Raw genomic sequence first — 19,148 nt, 5'->3', positions numbered from 1 at the left:
GCCAGCAGCGGCTGCACAGCGCTTGTCAGGGTGGGAGATCAGGGTGGTTTGCACACACGGGTGTTTGCACTTCCCTCCCCGCTGAGGCTCCTCGGTGTGGGACTCCTTTGCATTGCAAGGCTGAGACAGCAGTCGAGGAACCTGACAAAGGCTGCAAGGAAGCCTCTGCATCCTGATTCGTATCCGCCTCAGCGATGTTTTGGTAAGGGACCAATCTACCAGCCATACGCCATTGTTTTGAAGAAAAAAGCAGAAATTTCCAAAGGCACGGTAATGGGTGATATGCTGATTTGTGCCTTAGGCAGAATAGCAGGGATGCTCCCTGTGGCAGCCTGTGTTGCTGATTTCCTCTTGAGATTGCAGCAAAGCAAACTGTCCTTCCTCTGTATTTTGCAGCACCTGAAATGTTTAACTCCACAAAACCCACCGGCTATTCCTTCGCTGTGGACTGGTGGTCACTGGGAATCACTGCCTACGAGCTGCTCAGGACCCGGGTACTGTGCGCGCGGCTCCTGTCCCCGTTCGTCCATCTCTTTCCTTAAACACTCTCTTGGAAAGCTTAATGCTTTTTAACAGCGAGGAAAGGGCCAAGCCAAATTGCAGGCTCTAAGGGTTGTTACGGTGTAGGAATCAGAAGCCACATCCTCACACGGGTTCTTGTGATCACAGCTAAGAACTAAGAGAAACTGTCGCAATACAAACCGGCACGTAGCGGCAGCGCCCTGCTGCGCCCGGGGGCCTCTGGGTTGGCATAAGCAGGGCAACGCAAACAGGTGACAGCTCCTGAGGTTTGGGCTGCAATACAAGTTACTTTGAGCTCCCAGCCTGTGAGGGAAAAAAGAAAACTTGAAAAAAACCCCTCTTGTTGCTATTGTAATAAGACTGAGCAGTCTGAGCAGAAGCAAACTGCAATGTGTGCGTTACTAACTAATAAAGCACAGTCCCTGCCTGCCACGTCAGTGTTCTGCTGCTAACTCAGGTAAGGTTGGGGGCCTTGTGGACAGACAGTTATATTAGTATTTTGGAAGTGTTGCATAAAAAAGGGGGACAAATTTATTTAAATTACATACTTCTAAGCAAAAGATGGTTTAAAGTCTTATGAGGCTAGGAAACCTCTTTCAGTATGAGTACGCAAAACACATTTTTAAGAAACTCTATCATCAATCTTCACAGAATGCCTAGAAAAATTCATTTTAAAGAACAGAGTTTCAAATGAATTTGAGTATTTCAGATTGTGAGTGATCAAGTTAGTACACATTAAGGGGACATGGTTGGCTGTCCTGTTGGGTAACTGAAGCCACGTGCCCCCTGTAAACATATTGATATAGTATTTGAGTTTTCCATTTGTAATGTTAAATGACTTGCAGGAGTGGTCATCACGGTGACTTTTGACTCGATGGCACTAGTTCCAAAGATGGGAATAGAAGTGCTGTTAGGTGTTCAAACCTGATGGCACAGGCGTGATTAAGGTGGTGGCACCAGTGGTGATTACCACCTGGGGGAAGTGAAGGGAGACCTTGAGGTCCATCTAGTGTCCATAGATATTAAGCACAATGCACCTGATTTGATCTCACAATTTATAGATACTATTTTAAAAATGTAGTTTAACACCCTCATCCCCCTGTAAAAATGTGGGAATCAAAAATCTACCTAAAATGGAAACCCTCTACCATCATAAATGCTCTTTCAGGATAAGGCAGTAGTGTCGTCGTAGTTGGGAGTTAAATGTGGAGGTGACCTTACCTGCGCGGTGACGCCGGCTGGACGTTGCCCGTCATTTCAGAGCACGTTCCCCGGCGCTCAGCTGGCGCCGGGGCGCCCTGGCTCCGCTCCTGCGGCCGTGTGTGCCCACGCGCTCCTCAGAGGTGGCTCAGCCGCCCCTTTGCCGTGGCACTGGTCACCGATGGGATGGGTCATCCTGCAGACTGATGTCACAGCCAGGTCTTGCAACCCTTCCCGGGACATTATTTTTTCAGCTGATTTTACAGGTGGGAGAAATCCTGCTCCTTTTTTACTTGTGTCATTGCCAACATCGGCACAGGCTGCCCAGAGAGGTGGGGGAGTCGCCATCCCTGGAGGTATTTAAGACACGTAGATGTGTCACTTCAGGGCATGGTTTCGGAGACATGGAAGTGTTGGGTTGGTGGTTGGACTTGATGATCCCAGAGGGCTTTTCCACCTTAATGACTCTATGAGTCTATTCTATGAGTGAAGACCTGAACAATGGCACATTTGGGAATGTTGGGAATGCTCTAACCACAGCACCATATATAAAAATCCTTTTTGATAGCCCTTGAAGATGCAAATATTGACAAGGCCAAGCCAACGCAAGCTGGCTAATGACTCTAAGTTTTGGGGTTTACCTCCTATCTGTCACCACGTTTAAATATGTAGTCATTATCGTCGTTCTTGCTGACATTATTATGCTCTTTATTTCAACTGAGCTACAATCACACAGGGAGAGACTTTCAATGGGAGGCTTGGGGAGTGTACAAAGAGGCTTCGTTTGGAGCTTCTTTACTCTAAAAAGCTTTCCCAAGGAGTCTGAAAAAAAAGATAAATTAAAATGCTTTCCTTGTGGCATTTTTCACAGAGGCCATACCATATTCGCTCCAACACTTCCACAAATGAAATCGCTCACGTGTTCAGGACGGCCACAGTGATGTACCCTGCTGCTTGGTCCACAGACATGGTGTCACTAATCAAAAAGGTGAGGGCGGCCCTGGAAGCGGGTGTCTTAGGGGCTGGGATGTGTTGTGCCTGGGCGCCGGCTGAGTCCTTCCGTCAGGCTGTGTGGCCCTTGCAGTAACTTGTGGGGAGTCATTGCAAATTGTGTCCAGACCCAGTGTTAGTGACCTTCAGATGGCACCGTGCGATAAATATCCAGATTTTACTGCTGTAGCCGCACTAATGTAATGAACAGCCAGCAGTACTGCATCCTGGCCTTGCGGGGATGAGGTTTGTGCTGGCAAGCGTGGCTGCTTCTAGTGCATCTCGTCTAAGGACATGTGCAGCCTTTGCTTCCAGAGTTTCTCCTGTAACCTTGTCTCTCTGGAATGACATAACTTAGAAGTAGATATTAATGTATGTGTCAATAAATTTGGCCCCCCCAAAAAGCAATTTTTAAAAATTTTTAAAAAACATTTTTCCCAATAATGAAAAGATTTGCAAGAAGTGCTGATACTATTGAAATACTTTGATGCCATGTGGTTTATGCACCACTGTAATAATTTTTTAATAAAGCTGTAATCAAAATTGCTTCAGAATCATTACTGGAATCATTTTGAAGCTGAAATCATGTTTGAAGTGAAGCCATATCTTCAGTAAACAAACTTATTGCTTGACAGTGTCAGCCACTGCATACAGCGGCAGCAAAGCTGAAATACTGAACCTGCATAACAGCAATAGCTGCAAATTTTGGAAAGTATGTGAATAGTTTTCTAGTTTTCAAATAAGTGGTAGGCAATAAAGTAGTACTTAATGTATTTTTCGTCTGTTTTTTGTTCCATTTTGTTGTATCTAATGAAATACTCTCAAACTTTTTAATGAAAATGAGGCATCAATTCTTTGCTGAGGCAGAATCATGGCGTATTTTTCAAGGAGCAAATTGAAGAATATCTCCATTTGCTTAAAATTAAATGGGGCTAATATTTCATTAAGCCTGACAGTAATATAGGGATATTTACCGCAGATGTCCTGTGTTGTTATGTTGGAAGTTTGTCCCTGGACAGCAGCGTGCTGCAAGCCATATAGGCTCCCCTGTGAAAAAATAACACAGTGTCATAATTATTTAGATTTCCAAGTGCCCCTTTGCATCTGGTTTAACACTCAGATATGAGGCCAACTGTGCTTCTGTCCTGGCTCAAACATCCCCTGTGAATGGCTGTGTTTTTTAACATTGAAGGCAAACGACGGTTCGTGGCAGAGCCGTGTGAGGCCTGGAGCACAGAGCTCCGCAGAAGGCACGGCATCGTGAGGGATGGCTCTGTACCGCACGCGCTGCGCAGCCCTCGCTGCCCACACCCCGCCGCGCGCCAGCACGAAACGGGGGCTGAGGGGCTCGCCTTACCCACCCCTTCCCGGAGGGTTTGGGGTGTCTGGATTGCCTGCTAGATTTTCAGAGGGTGTGCTGGCAGGGGTTTATGCAATGTCGAATCCTTGAACTTCAGAGATAAACCTCAGTCATTTCCTTCCACACAAGGAATTCCTACAGCAATGTTAAAAAATACGCTGAAAATAAGCAGTGTGAATCCATTATTTCACACTGAAAATATATCTATGAATATTCCACTACTAAGGTGAGAAACAAGGGGTGTTTTACTGATATGGTATTAAATTGGGACCACAAAGGCATGAGTTTAACGCCCCATTCTGAAACAAAGGATTATTTTTATCCTTGGACAAATTGTCTAATGTCACTGCCACCTCAACGCCTGCTCCTAACACAGGGATAAAAGTTCTTAATAAAAATGGGAATAGAGTTAAAGATTGCAAGCCCCTGGCGCACACTGGTGAAGGGAATCTGAGCCAGAGTGACAGGAGGCAGGCAGCCGCTGGAAGCGCCAGTGCTCATGCAGCGTGTCCCCGGCGCCGCGCGTCCCCAGCCCCGGACCACAGCGTGTTGGACCGCGAGCACGGCGGGTGGCGTGGGGCGGGAGTGGGGCGGTGGGTGTCGGCGCCAGGTCCCTGGGTCACCTCGCTGAGCCCCAGTGATGGAGACAGCGGCTGCGGTGTCCCCAGCAGCTGCGGTGTCCCCAGCGGCTGCGGTGACCCTGGCGACTGCTCCCGGCACGGCTGACCCTTCGGTCCAGCCCAAACTGGAAACCTGCCTTGGCCTCGCACTTAGCAATGACGGGCGAAGCTGTCCCGGAGCTCCGGCCCCAGGGCCTCTGTAACCGCCTGCCCTCAGTGGTTCCCCGGCTCCCCGACAGTCCCCCCGGGCAAAACCAGCTCCTGCTCAAAAAGCAGCTACTGAGAGATGCACACGCAAAAGTCTGACAGTTGTTTCCCTGCCCCGGCTGTTACCTGGTGTCACTGTGCCACAGGCACGTCTGTATATACCTAATGTCTGATTTTGCATCTCAGGAGGTCTCGTCTCACCTCTTCCATTTAACTCTCGCTGCAGTTGCTGGAGCCGAACCCTGAGAAGCGTTTTTCTCAGCTGAAACATATCCAGGACTTTCCATATCTGTCAGATGTGAACTGGGATGCTGTTCTCCAGAAAAGGATAATGCCAGAATTCATTCCCACGGTAAGGCAGTTTTAATTTAAAAGGTTCTCCATGTGCCCAAGCATTAGACGCTGCAGCCTGCCCTTGCAAATGTCCACAAGAGCATCAGATGTCATAAGGTACAGGGGAAAAGGGAGACAAGGGCAAAATTTTCACTTTCCTGTGGGTGTAATAAAGAGTAATGAGGATGACTACAACGTCAGGGCGCCCCAGAATTGATCTGCTCAGTTTACAATACTCCCAGAATTTCTGGATGCAGAACTGGTCTTATACGCTCCGGACTGTCCATGGCGTGCTCGGTGAAAAACACACCGACAGTGCTTGTGAGCCGTCCTGCGCTGAACCGCCGTTCTTAGCAGCCCTGCGCAGGACATGCTCTTCAAACGCAAAACCCAGCGCACAGACATGGGCTCAGCAGCAGCCTCGAGCTCACCCACCATTTTATGATAGTTGTTCCTTCCCATACTGATTCTCCCTAACAAACAAGCCCATTGTTCATAGTAAAATAACAAATACAGCAGTTTAGTGTTTCTGAGCCTTTTTTAACTGGATTAGCAGCACAGAAGTAACATAACCCTTACGGAAAATAATTCAAGGACTGTTGTGTGCAGTGTTACTCCAGCTGTTTTTCAGCCAAACAAAAGTTGGGCTAAACTATGAGTATTTGCTAATTGTATGTATTTCCCCCCTCTGTTAGTGGTTTTCTCTGTGGTGGGTTTACATATATTGCTTTAAAACCCATTTTGCAGGCTGCTGCGCTCCTACCAGCAGAGGCACAGCCCAGCTGAGACACACAGCCCTTGTCCTCAGTGTCACTTTGAAGCAGCCAAAGGGCTGAGTAGGAGCAGTGAGCACAAAAAGAGCAATTGCCACACCTTGACAATGTCCCCTAGCTGAGGGAACTGATAAAATATGTAAGACGTACAGCAGGTGTTCTGGCTATGTGCGCAGTTGTAATTAGTTTATTTTTTACAAAATTCAGCTCCCAGATGCGGTCCAATTTATGAAATACTCTTCAAGACAGGCTCTGGTCATTTAAGGCCACCTCCCTCTCTCCTGCAGAAAGGCAGACTGAACTGTGACCCAACCTTTGAACTGGAAGAAATGATCCTAGAGTCCAAACCTCTTCACAAGAAAAAGAAACGCTTGGCTAAGAAGGATAAAGACACCAGCAAAAGCAATTCCTCCCAGGTGAGAGCAAGCAGGTACAAGCATGTGGTCCAGGAACTCTTCTCATTTTCCAGGAAAGCAGACTGCCGTCTAGCAAGACCACAGCAAACTGTTTAGATAGGTCTTTTTTTCCCCTTGTGACCAACTTTATTCCCAAGACTCTTCTGCATCCTCCCTTTGATGGAAGGCAGCATGCATACGCACTGGTTTTATATGAGAGGAGGGTCTTAAAGCCATTCACCCCCCTGCAGTGCTAAAGATGCTCTGTACCTAAAGATCTCTCTGTATCTCCTTGAGATTGTCCTTGTAATGTCTTTCTGTGTCAGCTGTGAATTTATTCCTCATCTCTTTATTTTTCTATTCGAATGTGAAAGGCCTGCCATCTTCAAAAGCACCTAGAGATGCTCCAGAGGGACTTCATTGTTTTCAACAGAGAAAAGTAAGTACTGATACAGAGGCCACATGAGAGACGCTGACCCTTGGCAAAGCGATTGGCAGACTGGGGTTTTGGGCCATCTTGGCAAACGCTGCAGATGGGGGTTTAGGAGCTTACTGACGAGGCTGGGTGATCTGTCTCCTGCCGGGGACGGATGTGGCATTTCTCCTGAGGATGGCCCCACAGACACGGCCTGCATTAATTGACCCATTTGTGCAGGCAGACTGTTAGCTGCGGGGGCTCAGGGCTGCAGGGGCTCGTGCAGGCGATTGGGATGCTCCCAGGCAGCCTTACCGCTGTGTGGGCCTTGGCACTGCCTGGGCTTTCCCTCACAGCTCAGCTGTCCCTTTCTTTCCCTAAGGGTGAGACACCACCACAACGACATCCAGTCCGTGACACTGGCAAAAAGCAGCGTCGCGTACAAGGAGGGCACCGGGAACAACAGCCCCTGAGAGCAGCACAGCCCCTGCTGGAGCTTTGCGCAGGGGGCCGGCGCGCACTCACCCGCACACCTTCACGACGTTGGGCCATCGGACCCGTCCGCTGCCGCTGGGACGCGGCCGATAGCCCAGGGCAGGACGGCCGGGCGGGAGCTGGAGCACCCGCTCCCTCTGCCTTCCACACCGGAGCCGGCGGATCCTGGGCGTGGGGGGAGAGGCTGTGGGTGCTGCCTCTGCAATTTGCCACAGTCAGACAGACTCAGATCCTATTATTTTGCCTTTCTTCATGGCAGGAACGTGCCCATGTGAAAATGGATGAGATGCGGTATTGACCCGTTTGGCTTGGCCAGGCAGCGTCTCAGGCCTTGGTGCTGCCTGCCAGGCACCTGCTGGCAGCACAACCGACGCGTTGAGCGTGCGTTGTTTGCAGAGGTGTCATCGCTAGTATCCATCTCGGCGGTGGGTCCCCAGCAGCTCGGTGGGGCCAGGCTCTGTGGCTGTCAGCACTCCTGCCTGGGCTCACGGCCGACGGCTCCAGCTGGAAGAGGCTGCTCTCAGCTGCAGGGTCTCCACCAGCCCATAAGAGACAAAGGTGGCCTTGGCTTACAGCCGCCTCTGCGAGCATCCCGTGAGCGCAGGCACGGAGGGCTAGCAGTGGCAATGCTCGCCTTCCTTAGCTGGGAGAGGGCGGCAAAGGTTTCCTCCTCTCTCAGTGCTGCTTTCTGTGCCTGTGTCTCACAGCGCAGGGCTGGCTGGGCAGACAATGCAGACAGATGTGGAAATGAAGAGGTAACAAGCAGGCGCTGGCAAATAACCGGCATCCAGATGCTTTACCAGGCCACCCTGAAATACCCATTCACTATCACAATGAACTGCTGTAACGCACTGGATCTGGTGGGGTTTGGCTTCCAACACCAGCGATAAATCTGAATGTGCACCTTTAATCGCTCTACCATTGAAATCATGCATGAGTTAAGCACCTGCTCTTTGCAGGAACAGCTGTACGCCTGAAGCAGTCTTTGCCAAGACTGAGATTGGCCAAAGCATTTCTATTACGGTAATGCTGGGAATGATGTTATTACGTAAATGCTTTGGCAGACCTGAAGTTTCACCTCCTTATTTGACATTTTTCCTATTCTCAGCAATGTAATCAATGCGTGATGAAGTGTTTGCCTCCTGTTTACCCAAAGGTGTTCTTTTTATCTCCTGTGCCTTCTTGTCTCACTCTGGCTAAATCTAATCAAATAAAAAAAAAATCTGAATAAAACCAACAGCAAATGAAAGGCGCCTTCCCAGATGATCAAAAGTCACTGTTACTTATGCAATCACTTGCACAGCAAAGCAGAATTGGGGTTCCTACTGCCTAGAGCCCACTAGGAGTTTACTGACCTCTCAGTTTAAATTGTTTTTCTCCTAGCTGAAGACCTTCAGACACCCTCTGCCTATGGAGCTGTGGATTTGGTCCGTTACTGCTGCAGAGCATGTGCAGTAGATTTCCCAGTGGTCGTCACAGCTGCTTCTGATAGACTGACACCTAAATAATCCCCTTCTCATTGAGCTGGAGATGGCTCGCTGGCTTGCTTTGGGAACTGTGTGGTTCATGCATGTGCACAGGCACGCGCCCATCCCTCTGGCTGCTGGGAGAGAAGCACCTCCGTCCCCCTGAGCACGCCTGAACCCAGGGCTGGGGTTGCGCATCTGACCAGAACACCTTGGCTGCCCGTTCCACCGCTGCAGGGGCGTGTAGCGGGCATCCCAGCACTGAGCAGTTCAGTCACAGGTCATGCCTGAAAATAAGCTTTAGTTAGGTGGCTTCCACTTTCAGGTCCCCCCTGCAGTGGTGGTGGTGGGGTGTCCCACTGCCGGCTGCTCCCTAGCTTGTGTATGACCGCACTGTATGAACCAGTTTACTGCCGGGGCATGGGAGCTATGCCTTCCCCTGCTCAGACCAGCTCCTGAGCCTTCCTGCAGAGCGCATTAGATGGGTGCCTCTCCCCTCCATACTGGCGGTGTCTCGGGGGATGCAGAAAGGTTGAGGAGGGCAGTCCAGCATGGTCACCGTGGGGCTGTGCAGGGTCCCATCCAGGCCTTCTCCCACCACCTCTGGGGGATGGATTCTCTGGGGAGCCTGGTTTGGGGTGGGCGATGCTGGGGGAGCCCCCGCTCCGCTCCCTCTGTGCTAAGAGGGCTCTGGTGTTTGCTACTGTGCCTCCACCCCACCAGCTTCTGCCCGTGGGACAGCTTCTGCACTGCTTTCACCCCTCCAGCTTTTTTTTTTTTAAAGTAATTTCTAACAGAGACATGAGTGGCACCAAATGCAGTTGTGGCTCCTGATCCTGTTGTTAACAGGTAGGGTACAGGGAGGATGCTGGCACAGCAATGCAAGCACCCCCCTGGATGCTAACGGGCCTGCTCTGGCTTGCACTGGGCAGCCTCTTCCTGACACGGTGCCACGGCAGTATGTGCCGTCACCTCTGTACAATAAAGATAAGCAGCCCCCCAGTTTTAGATGATTATAGCAGTGTCTTTGCTGCCATCACACGAAGGTGCCAGGGTAAGGGGAAGGCAGCTCTGGGCGAGGGCTGCAGCACTCACTGCGCAGCGTGCCCTGGTGTCCTCTGCGCAGCTGGCAAGTGCCCTGCAGGCGCGCTCTGATGCGCGGCCGTACCACCACCTTCTTCCACAGGCTGTGCCCAACAGCCTGGTCTTGTTTGCGCAGGTCAGGCTCCTGGCATAGTTGCAGCACAGTGCGTGTGTGCAGGGCTGGGGGGCAGCAGCATCGCTGTATGCTGCTACTGTGGAAACAACCAACCGGGAGAGCGTGACTCTTCGGTCCAGGGAGCTGCAAAGCTGGAATGGAATTAGTTCACCAGTAAGTGTTTATTGAAGGGCTCAAAGGGGGTCACTGCAGTGGGAAAGCCACCTTCTGCGAAGTCACAGCACACCCAAATTAGTATCACTGTGTTCTTGCCCTCCCCTTGCCCAGCCATCCCTGCTTTCTAGCAATAAGACTGCTGAGCTGGGCAGGGGTCCCCATGTCTCTCTGCCTTCAGACTTGTCATTCCCAGGGAGGCCAGCCAGAGCACCTGCAGCCTTTTCCATGGATCCTGTTCTTTGCCCAGTCCTGCACCAGGGGTGGGGGGGCCTGGGGCCAGGCACAGTCGAGAGGGACTGTGCCAACAGTTGTACCTGTCCCCCACCCAGCGCACAGCTACAGCCACCTTGCTCTGGTGTGGGTGGTGGAGAGGTTCATACATTACAAATGTTTGTCTGGGGCCCCAGAAAAGGACATGAGTCCTGCTTCGTACTGGGGAAAAAATCTGTTGCTGCATAAATACCGTTGTACTGGCTGACTGAAAAAAAAACGACAAAAAACACAGAGAACTTAAATGGTAAGAACTTGAATCTCTAAAAATTCCCCAAAGACTTCTAAAACCATGTCTTCTTTCCCCTGTTCCTCTGTAAACAGAGGAACAGTCTCAGCTTAATCACTGCCAGGCAACAGGGAAAAATCTTTAATTACTTGATAGCAGACCTTCACAAAACTTCTAAGTATGAACAGCCTTCCCCGGCCCTGGGCACAGCTACTCTGGCCTGACCCCTTAAGGACTGCTGAACGGACAACTTGTCCTGTCTGAATTGCAGGCATGTAAAAATAAATATTTCAAGGTCAAATACTTAAGGAAGGAAAAAAAAGAGTGTATTTATTTAGCACAGCCTAAATTGACAATTTTTGTAATACTTAAACGATCAAGAGGTTTTTTGCATGCTTTGCAAGCTTTAGAAGGCTGTGATGCTCAGTTTGATAAACACTGCTTGATAGAAGGGGAGCATTAACTCACAGGTGCTCACAGAAAACGGCCTCCAAGCCAGCCCCAGCTGGGAAGACCCAAACACCACACTCGGGCAGTGCCCTGTGGAGCTGGTCTCTGTCACCACACCGATGACAGGCACAGCTCTTGCCAGGCATTAACAGCCTGTCGCGGCCAGGTCGGGCTGCAGCCAGAGACCAGACGGACAAACGCCACAGGCTTTTACAAATACTTGCAACACGCTGTTCTGCCAATACCTTTGCTTTTGCCCGAGAAGCTACACAAACACCCCGACCCCTACAGCAGCGAGCACCGCGCGGTTTCCATCTGACAGCCTGTCCCTGTGCTTGGCTCCTCCAGCTTAAGCATAGCCCAGAGCCCGTGCCGGAGCCCCGCTGCCCAGCTTGCCTGTGGGGCACAGCTTTGCACCACCCCTGCCCAGCAGCAGCCCGAGGAAGAAAAAAAGCCAACCAGCAACATAAGTTGTTTGAAGGAACAACTTTTTTTTTTTAATAAAGTGTACAAAGTAGTAAAACTCCTTACACGAGGTGCTGTGACAGCTGTTACAGAGATGATTCGGGCTCCCCCATGGGCCTTGCGATGAAACGCCCGATGACTGTTGGGTGGAGACGAAGGACATGAACATGACACAGACCCACCTACCCCTACCAGCTCCCGTGAGCCTGCCCGCCCCGTCCCACACCTCGCCTCTGGCCGGTCCCACCGCTTCACCTGCCCGGCCAGTTCGCCCATGCTGGGTCGTTCCCGCTGTCCCGCACTGCAGCATCCCACACGCGTTCAACACGAATAACACACTGAACCGAGCGACCTGTCTGAGCGGCATGCATACAGAAAGGAAGAGTAAAAACACAATCCGACTGAACCCACAACAACAACAACAGAATTTTAAGGCTATGCATAAAACAAAATGAAGCAATATCTTTAAAGCTAGGTAGCAAGTAGCATTTGTGAAACATAAGGCTTGAGGCTTATTGATTCTTCAGAACAGGTTTATTTTCTTTTCCTTCTTAAACACCAATGTACCATTTTTCTTCCTTCACTGAACAGGGATTTTGTTTCCTTCTTGGCAGGGACATTTAACTCAGGGAGGTTATGTTGGAGCGTCCACCCGGGGGTGCGACGATGCGCTTGCTTGCTGAGCGAACGCCTTCATCAATCTGGGTACCTGGGAGAGGACAAGAATGCACAAAGGGAAGGGGAAAGTGAACTTAAGAGCATTTTCTTCACAGGACTGAGCAGTCAGGCAGCCTGGGGTTTTGCTGAAGGGCCTCCCGAGGCTATCTACAGCATCTGCTCCCTCTCCAACTCCAGTAATGACCCCGAGAGCAGCAGTGCTGTGAGCGTCTCTGTAGCTGCTCCTCCATGAACAGACCCACGCAGCAAGAGCAGGGTCTGATGCTGTGCCGACACCTTCACGGCCAGTCTGCCTTGTTTCTTACGTAAGGCGCAGCAGAGTGGAGACCCAGCTCCAGCCACATCCTTTAAGGGAAACAGAGGGTCTCGCCCTGCCATGCTCCACTCTTGTGCTCAGCTTGCCGTCAGCCAGCTGCCCCCCGCCCCAGGACAGAGGCTGCGACAGCACGGGCAGTGGCTCGGCACTCTCCCAGCCCAGCCGCCGCGTGTGTTCACCTGACAGGCTGAATCCAGACTGATGGAGGTTCCTGACGGGGGGTGTCTGCCGCGTGGGGGACCCCCTGGTTGACCCTGCAGGGGTGCCCCCCTTGGGTGTGGTGGTCAGGTCAAACACGGGTCCATCATACATGCCCCGGGGCACGGCATGCATCTCTGCCACCTGTCGCCAGAGAGAAGAGGACAGTGACACTTTGCTCCCAGGGAGCATCCCGCCACGGCAGCCTCCTGCTCCGGTGATCCTTGGCTCCCCAGTCCCACTACAGAGGCAATTCACACTGCCAGCCCTGTGCCCCTTGTCCTCCATGCCCGAGACTTCCCTGCAGCGTTGAGGCCTGGCGCAGCCCCACTACTCACCCCCTGTCCGAGGGCCTCCCTTCCCTCCCACCCTGCAAAGTGTGCAGAGCCTGGTGCTACAGGCAATCCCTCGGGAAGGGGAAGGCCATTTTGCCTAGGGAGCATCTGCCTCCAGTGGTGGCACACCATCAACACTAAGGTCAAAGCTCTCTACCCAAGCCTTAATTATCCCAGCTGCAAGTACAAAATACACCAGCTTGCAGCACTGTTTCCAGGGTACAGCGAGAACAGCAGAGGAAAACCAATCAGTTGTTAGGGAAAGGGGCAATTAGGGCTAACAGTGTCCCAACTATTTCTCCTGGCATCCCCATCTCCTCACCTTCCTCCTGGCTTCCCCATCTCCTCACCTTCCTCCTGGCTTCCCCATCTCCTCACCTTCCTCCTGGCTTTGATGCGCTTGTAGACATAGTCAGGGAAAGGGCTGCAGGGCAAGAAGCGCCCAGTCCCCTGGGTCACATGCAGGTTGCCATCCTCCAGCATGATCTTCCCCTGGCATATGACAACCAGCGGGGCCCCACGTAGCTCCATCCCTTCAAAGATGTTGTATTCAGCCACCTGCAGCCATCAGGGGATGATGGTCAGGGGGGACATGAGCACTGCCCGCCCACTCAGGGATGTTTAGTCCTCACACCTCGCTGCTGAAGTCACCAATGCAGGGAGAGGACAGCTGGAATAGCCTTGCCCACCCCAGAGACCTCCTTCAGTTCACCAATCCACCACAGTAAGAACCCACCAGAGCTCCCAACATGATCCAGGACCTGCTGTTTCAGAGCTCAATGTGAGCAAGGCCTCCAACAACAGAGGAAGGCAGGACCTAGGCTTGAGATAAGGCATGAACAAAGCATGCTGGCAAAGCCAAGAAAAAATTGTACCTGGAAGGGGAAGCCAGCTAAGGAAAAATGCGTGTCCTTACACCTGCGTGTGCCAGGCTCAGGAGAAGAGCAACACAGCAGGGTAAAAAAAGCCCCATGTGCAGAGCCCGGGACTCACAGACATCCTACCCCAGCCACAGCTGGCATCGCCCAGAGCCTGGACTCAGTTCCACCTCCTCAGAGCCAAGCATGGCAGGGCAATGCCAAGCTCCCAGCAGCCAGGTAGCCCTTATACAATGCTACTTGCACACCACCCTCCAGCATTCGCACAGACGAGCAGAAGGCTTACAGATTGATGGGTTTTTGCCGTGACAATCTTCACTGCATCAGGATCCCATATAACCAGATCGCTGTCCGAGCCCACTGCTATTCTCCCTTTCCGTGGGTACAGGTTGAAGATTTTTGCAGCGTTAGTGCTCGTCACAGCCACAAACTGGTTTTCATCCATCTTTCCTGTGGCCTGCTCAGACACAAAGAGAACTAAGTGCTCTTTTGGGGAAAGGGGAGAGTAAGAGCTCCAGGAAGCACCAGACGCAGTCCCACATAAGCCACGGGCTGGCTGGGCCCAGACCACCGTGGCTGATCTTACTATCGGCACCAGACAGTCCGAAAACTGGGGGCATGGTCACAGCTCCTGGCTGTTCACCCCGAACCCACAACAACTGCCTCTGCTGCTCTGGCTTGTTTTGACTCTCAGAGCCAGGGAGGAGACAGGCAGCTGGGTGCCCAGCTCTGTGGGGGCGAGAACACGGGTGTCTGAGGTGCCCATCAACCCTGCCCACTCCACCCTCTCCGTCGCGTGACTCTTACCACTGCCTTGTCCCAGATGACAGACAGTCGTTCCTCTATGCCGTTGGTCCCTTCTGGGATCGCTGTGAAGTTGTCTTTTCCAACTGCTTTCTGCGCGGTGCTGAATGTACAGTGGGCACTTCCCGAAACCTGCAGGTCACCACTGAGGGTGGGCGGTAACAAAAGCATCATCAGCCATTTCACGGTCAGACAAGGCAGGGACACGAGGGACATGGATCTCCTCTGGGCACAGGCAGCCCCTGGCTTAGCTCTGTTTTACTCTGCAGCCCTGTTTCTACAGCCCCTCAGTCTGAAGGCTTCCACCTGACTCGGCCCCCGCGGCAGCCATTTCACCTAGGGGTGTGGGGGCAAGAGAGCTCTGCCACGCCGCGCTGCCCGCCTGGCACTTGGACAGCATCCCGCACACAACAGGAATCACCAGCTCAGTTCCCAGGGGAAACACCCCGGGGAACAGGGCGGCCTTTGTGTCAAGCCAAAAGATGTCCTTCCACACGAGACTCCAACATTTGCACTAACACAAAGGGAATAGACATCTCGGGACTGCTTGGGAGAGCAGCCTTTCTGCCACACAGGGTGGAAAACACCTCTCCTCCACAGCCAGCCCTTTCATTGCTTACTGCCAGCTCCTGCACCCCAAGGGGCAAGCGCAGCCCTCTCGTGCCCTGCAGGAAGCTTGCTGCAGGCAGGCAGGCATCACCCCTTTCTCCGGGAGAGGGGACACGGCTGCAGGAGTGGGCTTATGTGGGCTGAGCCTGTGGGCTGCCCACCACTTGCACATCCAACCCTCCCCAGGGAGCAGAGCACCTCAGCCCACCCCGGGGCTCTGGCCTGAGACATTTCATCTGGGGGGAGCTCACCGAAAGCTCCTCTCAGCCCCACGTGGACACTCAGATTGAGCTGTGGCAGGAGCAGCCGGCAGCGCAGACCAAGGGGTGCTTGCACGTGCAGGCTGGCCCAAGCTACACCATCTGCACCACATCAGTGCCTCAAAAGAAAATGCCCCCAAAGGCCACATGTAAATCTGACAGCGAGACGGAGGGAGCCAGGACTCCCCAGAAGCAGCTCTCCAGGAGGCCCAGAAGAATTTCACTGCGGTGCTCTACAGTGGCTGCTGCCCAGTGCTGTTAAACAGACCCCTCTGCCCAGAAAGGGTCACCGGTCGGGTAAGATGCCCTGACCCATCCCGTTCCTGACAACGATGGCAGAGGGCAGGAGCCAGCGAGCTGCCAACAGGCAGGGCAGGGTGAGGAGCTGCCCATGGCTCCCTGGAAGTCACCCGGCTGCTGCTGGGTCCTCGGGGAGCAAGGGACAGGCTGCAGTTGGAAAGGCATCGCTGCCAGGCAGAAGGAAGCAGACCAACACAGGCCAGCTCCCGGCGCTGCCTGTGTGAGGCAAGTGGCCTCAAGCACCTGGCTCCCAGACCGGCTGCACCTGAACCCAAGGTGGCACGGACACCACGGCTCTGCTCGGGGCTGCAAACCAGCCCTAATCCACTGGTTATCTCCATCTTCCTCTGATAATTTCTGCCATATGTCTGACTGACTGCACAGCCAGAGACCAGGCTGATGACACAACATGCTTCCTAATCTCCACCAGATTTGTCCTGGTGGAAGAAAAGAAGCTGTCCAGCCCAGCTGGAGCCTCACAGCCTCTCCTCCTGCTGAAGCCCCACAGAAAACGGCATCGGAAAGGTGTCAGGACAGATGCCTGTGGGCTGCAGGGACTCAGAAGTGCTCCTGCCTCTCCTTTGACGTCTGGGGTAAATGTGAAGTGGAAGGGAAGGATTAGAAAGCCAGTGCAGGAGCTGGGGTCACTGCTCCCTGCCAGTCCCTAAGACCTGCACCTGTTTCATACATCCAGACTGAGCAGAGGCACATCTTGCTCGTTGTCCACAGCAAAATCCAGGGTGAGCTGCATATTCAGACTCCAAATGCACCAGCATCTCTCTTAAGCCAGCCAGGGCATCTCCACCCTGAAACAATCCAGGTTTATCCTAACACATCCTTCTGCTGAGACACCTCTTACTGACCAGTCATCCCTTGCTGACCTAGTCAGAGACATTTCCAGCATTACCTCACAGGTCCTTTCCATTTAAACCCCCGAGCATCGGTCGTCCCTGGCTATCACAGACTAGCCACCACACGCACAGTTCAGCATGCAAACACAAGGTGAGCGGGGTGTGCAACTCATACGTGGTGCATGGACAGGGCCAGCGATGAGCTCTGCATCCCTGGCTGCTGCGCGTGCCTTGCCAATGAGAGGATGGAGTATTACTGTGAAAGGTCAAAGCGAATTGCTGAAGTGCTTTCATTGTCTACTATTTTCAACAAATCCCTTCCCCACCCCCTGCCTTCAGGGTGAAAAAATAACCTACCATCCCTGTCAAATGTGTGCAAGCTGCCCTTAAAGGCCTTGTGCACTGCAGGCTGCAGTACTGCTGCTAACCTGTGCAGGCATGAGAAAACGTCTGTTTTGTATTCGGCTGGTGGGTGCCCACCAGCTTGTGACACCTACCACCCCTCCGCCTTCTCCTGCGCCATCACAACCCAGGCAGCCATTCCCAACCCCACACATGCAGAAGGGCTTCTCCAGCTTGGTGAACCCTTTCGTTGACAAGTCTGTGTTATCTGGGCCCAATTTCTTTGCCTTCTTCAGGACATTTAAAATGGTTCATTCCTGCTTGCCCTAGTATTTTCCTTGTTACTGATCTTAAGCTTATGGTGCCTCCCCTGTCCTCCCTCCACTCTCGGGGATAAGCCACCACAGCTCTGAGTCAGAGCCATTTCATTAGTCAGCTCATTAAATACCTACAGTGACGTGGCTCAGGTTGGACTAACGTCCGTGCTGCCCAGGTACTCCCTAATCTCTTCCTTCCCTATTAGAGGCCAGAGTCTGCTTCTTCCCGCTAGCAGCATTGCCCGGCAGAGCTGTCACCCACCTGGCCAGAAGGGAGTTGATGTAGTCAGGGGTTGTTGGGTCTGGGCTCAGAGGCGGAGAGACCACAAATGCTGCAGCCTTGGCCCAGTTCTTGCTCCAGTAGTGTGTCCCGTCGGTGCCGAGACTGGCTGTGATCGGCTCACCAAACACCACATTGCCTGGAGAGGGGGACAGGAGGGATGCTGTTTTGGTGGAGCCTGGAGGCGTTCTCTGTTCCACAGCACCACCAACAGCCTGCTGCGCCCAGAGGACACCCAGAGCCACGTCGGGCTGTCCCACGCTGCCTGCTTGGGTCTCAGGTGCTGGGACAGGCAGGAGGACAGCAAGGCCCACATCAGTGTCAGGGGTGAGCCCTGCCTGTCATCATCATAGGGCCCTCCTGCTCAACGCACAGATCCTGCTGGTGCGGGAAGCCCGGTGGGAGCACGGTGCGGGAAGGCACAGCCGCAGAGCTGTGCTTCCCCGACAACACCAGAGACGCAAACGGTGCTGGCAGCCGGGCCTCCCGCCCCAGCAGGTGGCTGCCTCCCAGCCTGCCCTGCCCGCGCTTCTTGGAAGTGAGGTCCCCAGTCACTCCTGCAAGCACTGATGTCCCCACGCTGCAGTGGGGGCACTTCATCCTGCTGACTCTCAGCCCAGGAGCGACAACCATGTCCGACTGACAGCACAGGCACACCTGGCAGGCGTCAGGCAATTTGATAAGAAACAACAGCCTGCAACAGGGCAGGCAGACAGCAACGTAGCCTGACACTGAACCCATGCCAGGCCGATGACCAAGCCTCTCACAATGCCCTTCATCGTCATCTCCTGTGCATTCTTCCTCCTTTATCCCTTGTAAATATTCACCACGTGCCATCAAAGAGCTGGCAGGCTTGTCCCCCTCTCCTGTTTCTCACTTGTCTTCTGGTACCCGACTCCAGGGACAGGCCAGGGAAGGAGGCCTGTGACCAAGGGCTTTTTGCAGAGCAGGACTTGTCATGCTGATAAACTAGGATGGGGACCGAGAAATTGTGCTTTTCTTTCCAAACGTGCTCTACAGCCTGGGCGAGTGCTTCTGGGAGAACTCATCGTTACGTCCCACAGTTACCAACTCCACCAAGACCCTCTCTACAAATGCATTTTCTACATTTCCCACCCCCAACACCTGTTTATAGATGCTCACTGAATATGGCTGTGGGCATGCACACGTGCGTGCGGGGAGACCCTGTGCTCCATCACCAGTGACAAATGGACCCACCCAAGGGGCCGGCACTTCAAAGGCAGGCCGGGGCTATACGCAGCAGCTCAAACCACTTGCCCATGGATCAGACGAGTCTTCTCAGAGGGCCCTTCACAGCCACAAACTTTGGTGTTTAAAGCACTGCTCCTACCTGTGACCCACACGTTGTTACGCGATGTGGCCACAGGAGGTGGTTCCACGTGGATGGGTGCAGT

At 52.9% G+C, this 19,148-nt stretch overlaps 2 protein-coding genes across 4 annotated transcripts in view; one reads left to right on the top strand and one right to left on the bottom strand.

Annotated features, from left to right (window-relative positions):
• STK32A (serine/threonine kinase 32A) overlaps positions 1–8,559 on the top strand; it is a 36,003-nt gene extending 27,444 nt beyond the window's left edge. The window contains exons 8-13 of one of the 2 annotated variants that reach the window (XM_064458102.1): positions 397–494; positions 2,594–2,710; positions 5,126–5,251; positions 6,293–6,421; positions 6,775–6,839; positions 7,570–8,559. In XM_064458102.1, the coding sequence (XP_064314172.1) occupies positions 397–494; positions 2,594–2,710; positions 5,126–5,251; positions 6,293–6,421; positions 6,775–6,839; positions 7,570–7,585 (551 nt within the window). In that variant the 3' untranslated portion in view covers positions 7,586–8,559. Of the gene's footprint in view, positions 1–396; positions 495–2,593; positions 2,711–5,125; positions 5,252–6,292; positions 6,422–6,774; positions 6,840–7,197 lie in introns of both variants that reach the window. The other variant, XM_064458101.1, reaches the window with a different exon arrangement.
• Positions 8,560–11,571: 3,012 nt separating this feature from the next.
• DPYSL3 (dihydropyrimidinase like 3) overlaps positions 11,572–19,148 on the bottom strand; it is a 42,188-nt gene continuing 34,611 nt past the window's right edge. For both annotated transcript variants that reach the window (XM_064458203.1, XM_064458202.1), the window contains exons 9-14: positions 17,716–17,872; positions 14,778–14,919; positions 14,257–14,427; positions 13,471–13,650; positions 12,739–12,901; positions 11,572–12,274 (exon numbers count right to left, since the gene is read on the bottom strand). In XM_064458203.1, the coding sequence (XP_064314273.1) occupies positions 12,186–12,274; positions 12,739–12,901; positions 13,471–13,650; positions 14,257–14,427; positions 14,778–14,919; positions 17,716–17,872 (902 nt within the window). In that variant the 3' untranslated portion in view covers positions 11,572–12,185. The remainder of the gene's footprint in view (positions 12,275–12,738; positions 12,902–13,470; positions 13,651–14,256; positions 14,428–14,777; positions 14,920–17,715; positions 17,873–19,148) is intronic.

The sequence above is a fragment of the Phalacrocorax carbo genome, chromosome 8 (genome assembly GCF_963921805.1).
Source record: "Phalacrocorax carbo chromosome 8, bPhaCar2.1, whole genome shotgun sequence".
Lineage (NCBI taxonomy): Eukaryota > Metazoa > Chordata > Aves > Suliformes > Phalacrocoracidae > Phalacrocorax > Phalacrocorax carbo.
The sequence above is the reverse complement of the archived record's forward strand: the minus strand, read 5'-3'. Positions and strand labels throughout refer to the sequence as shown.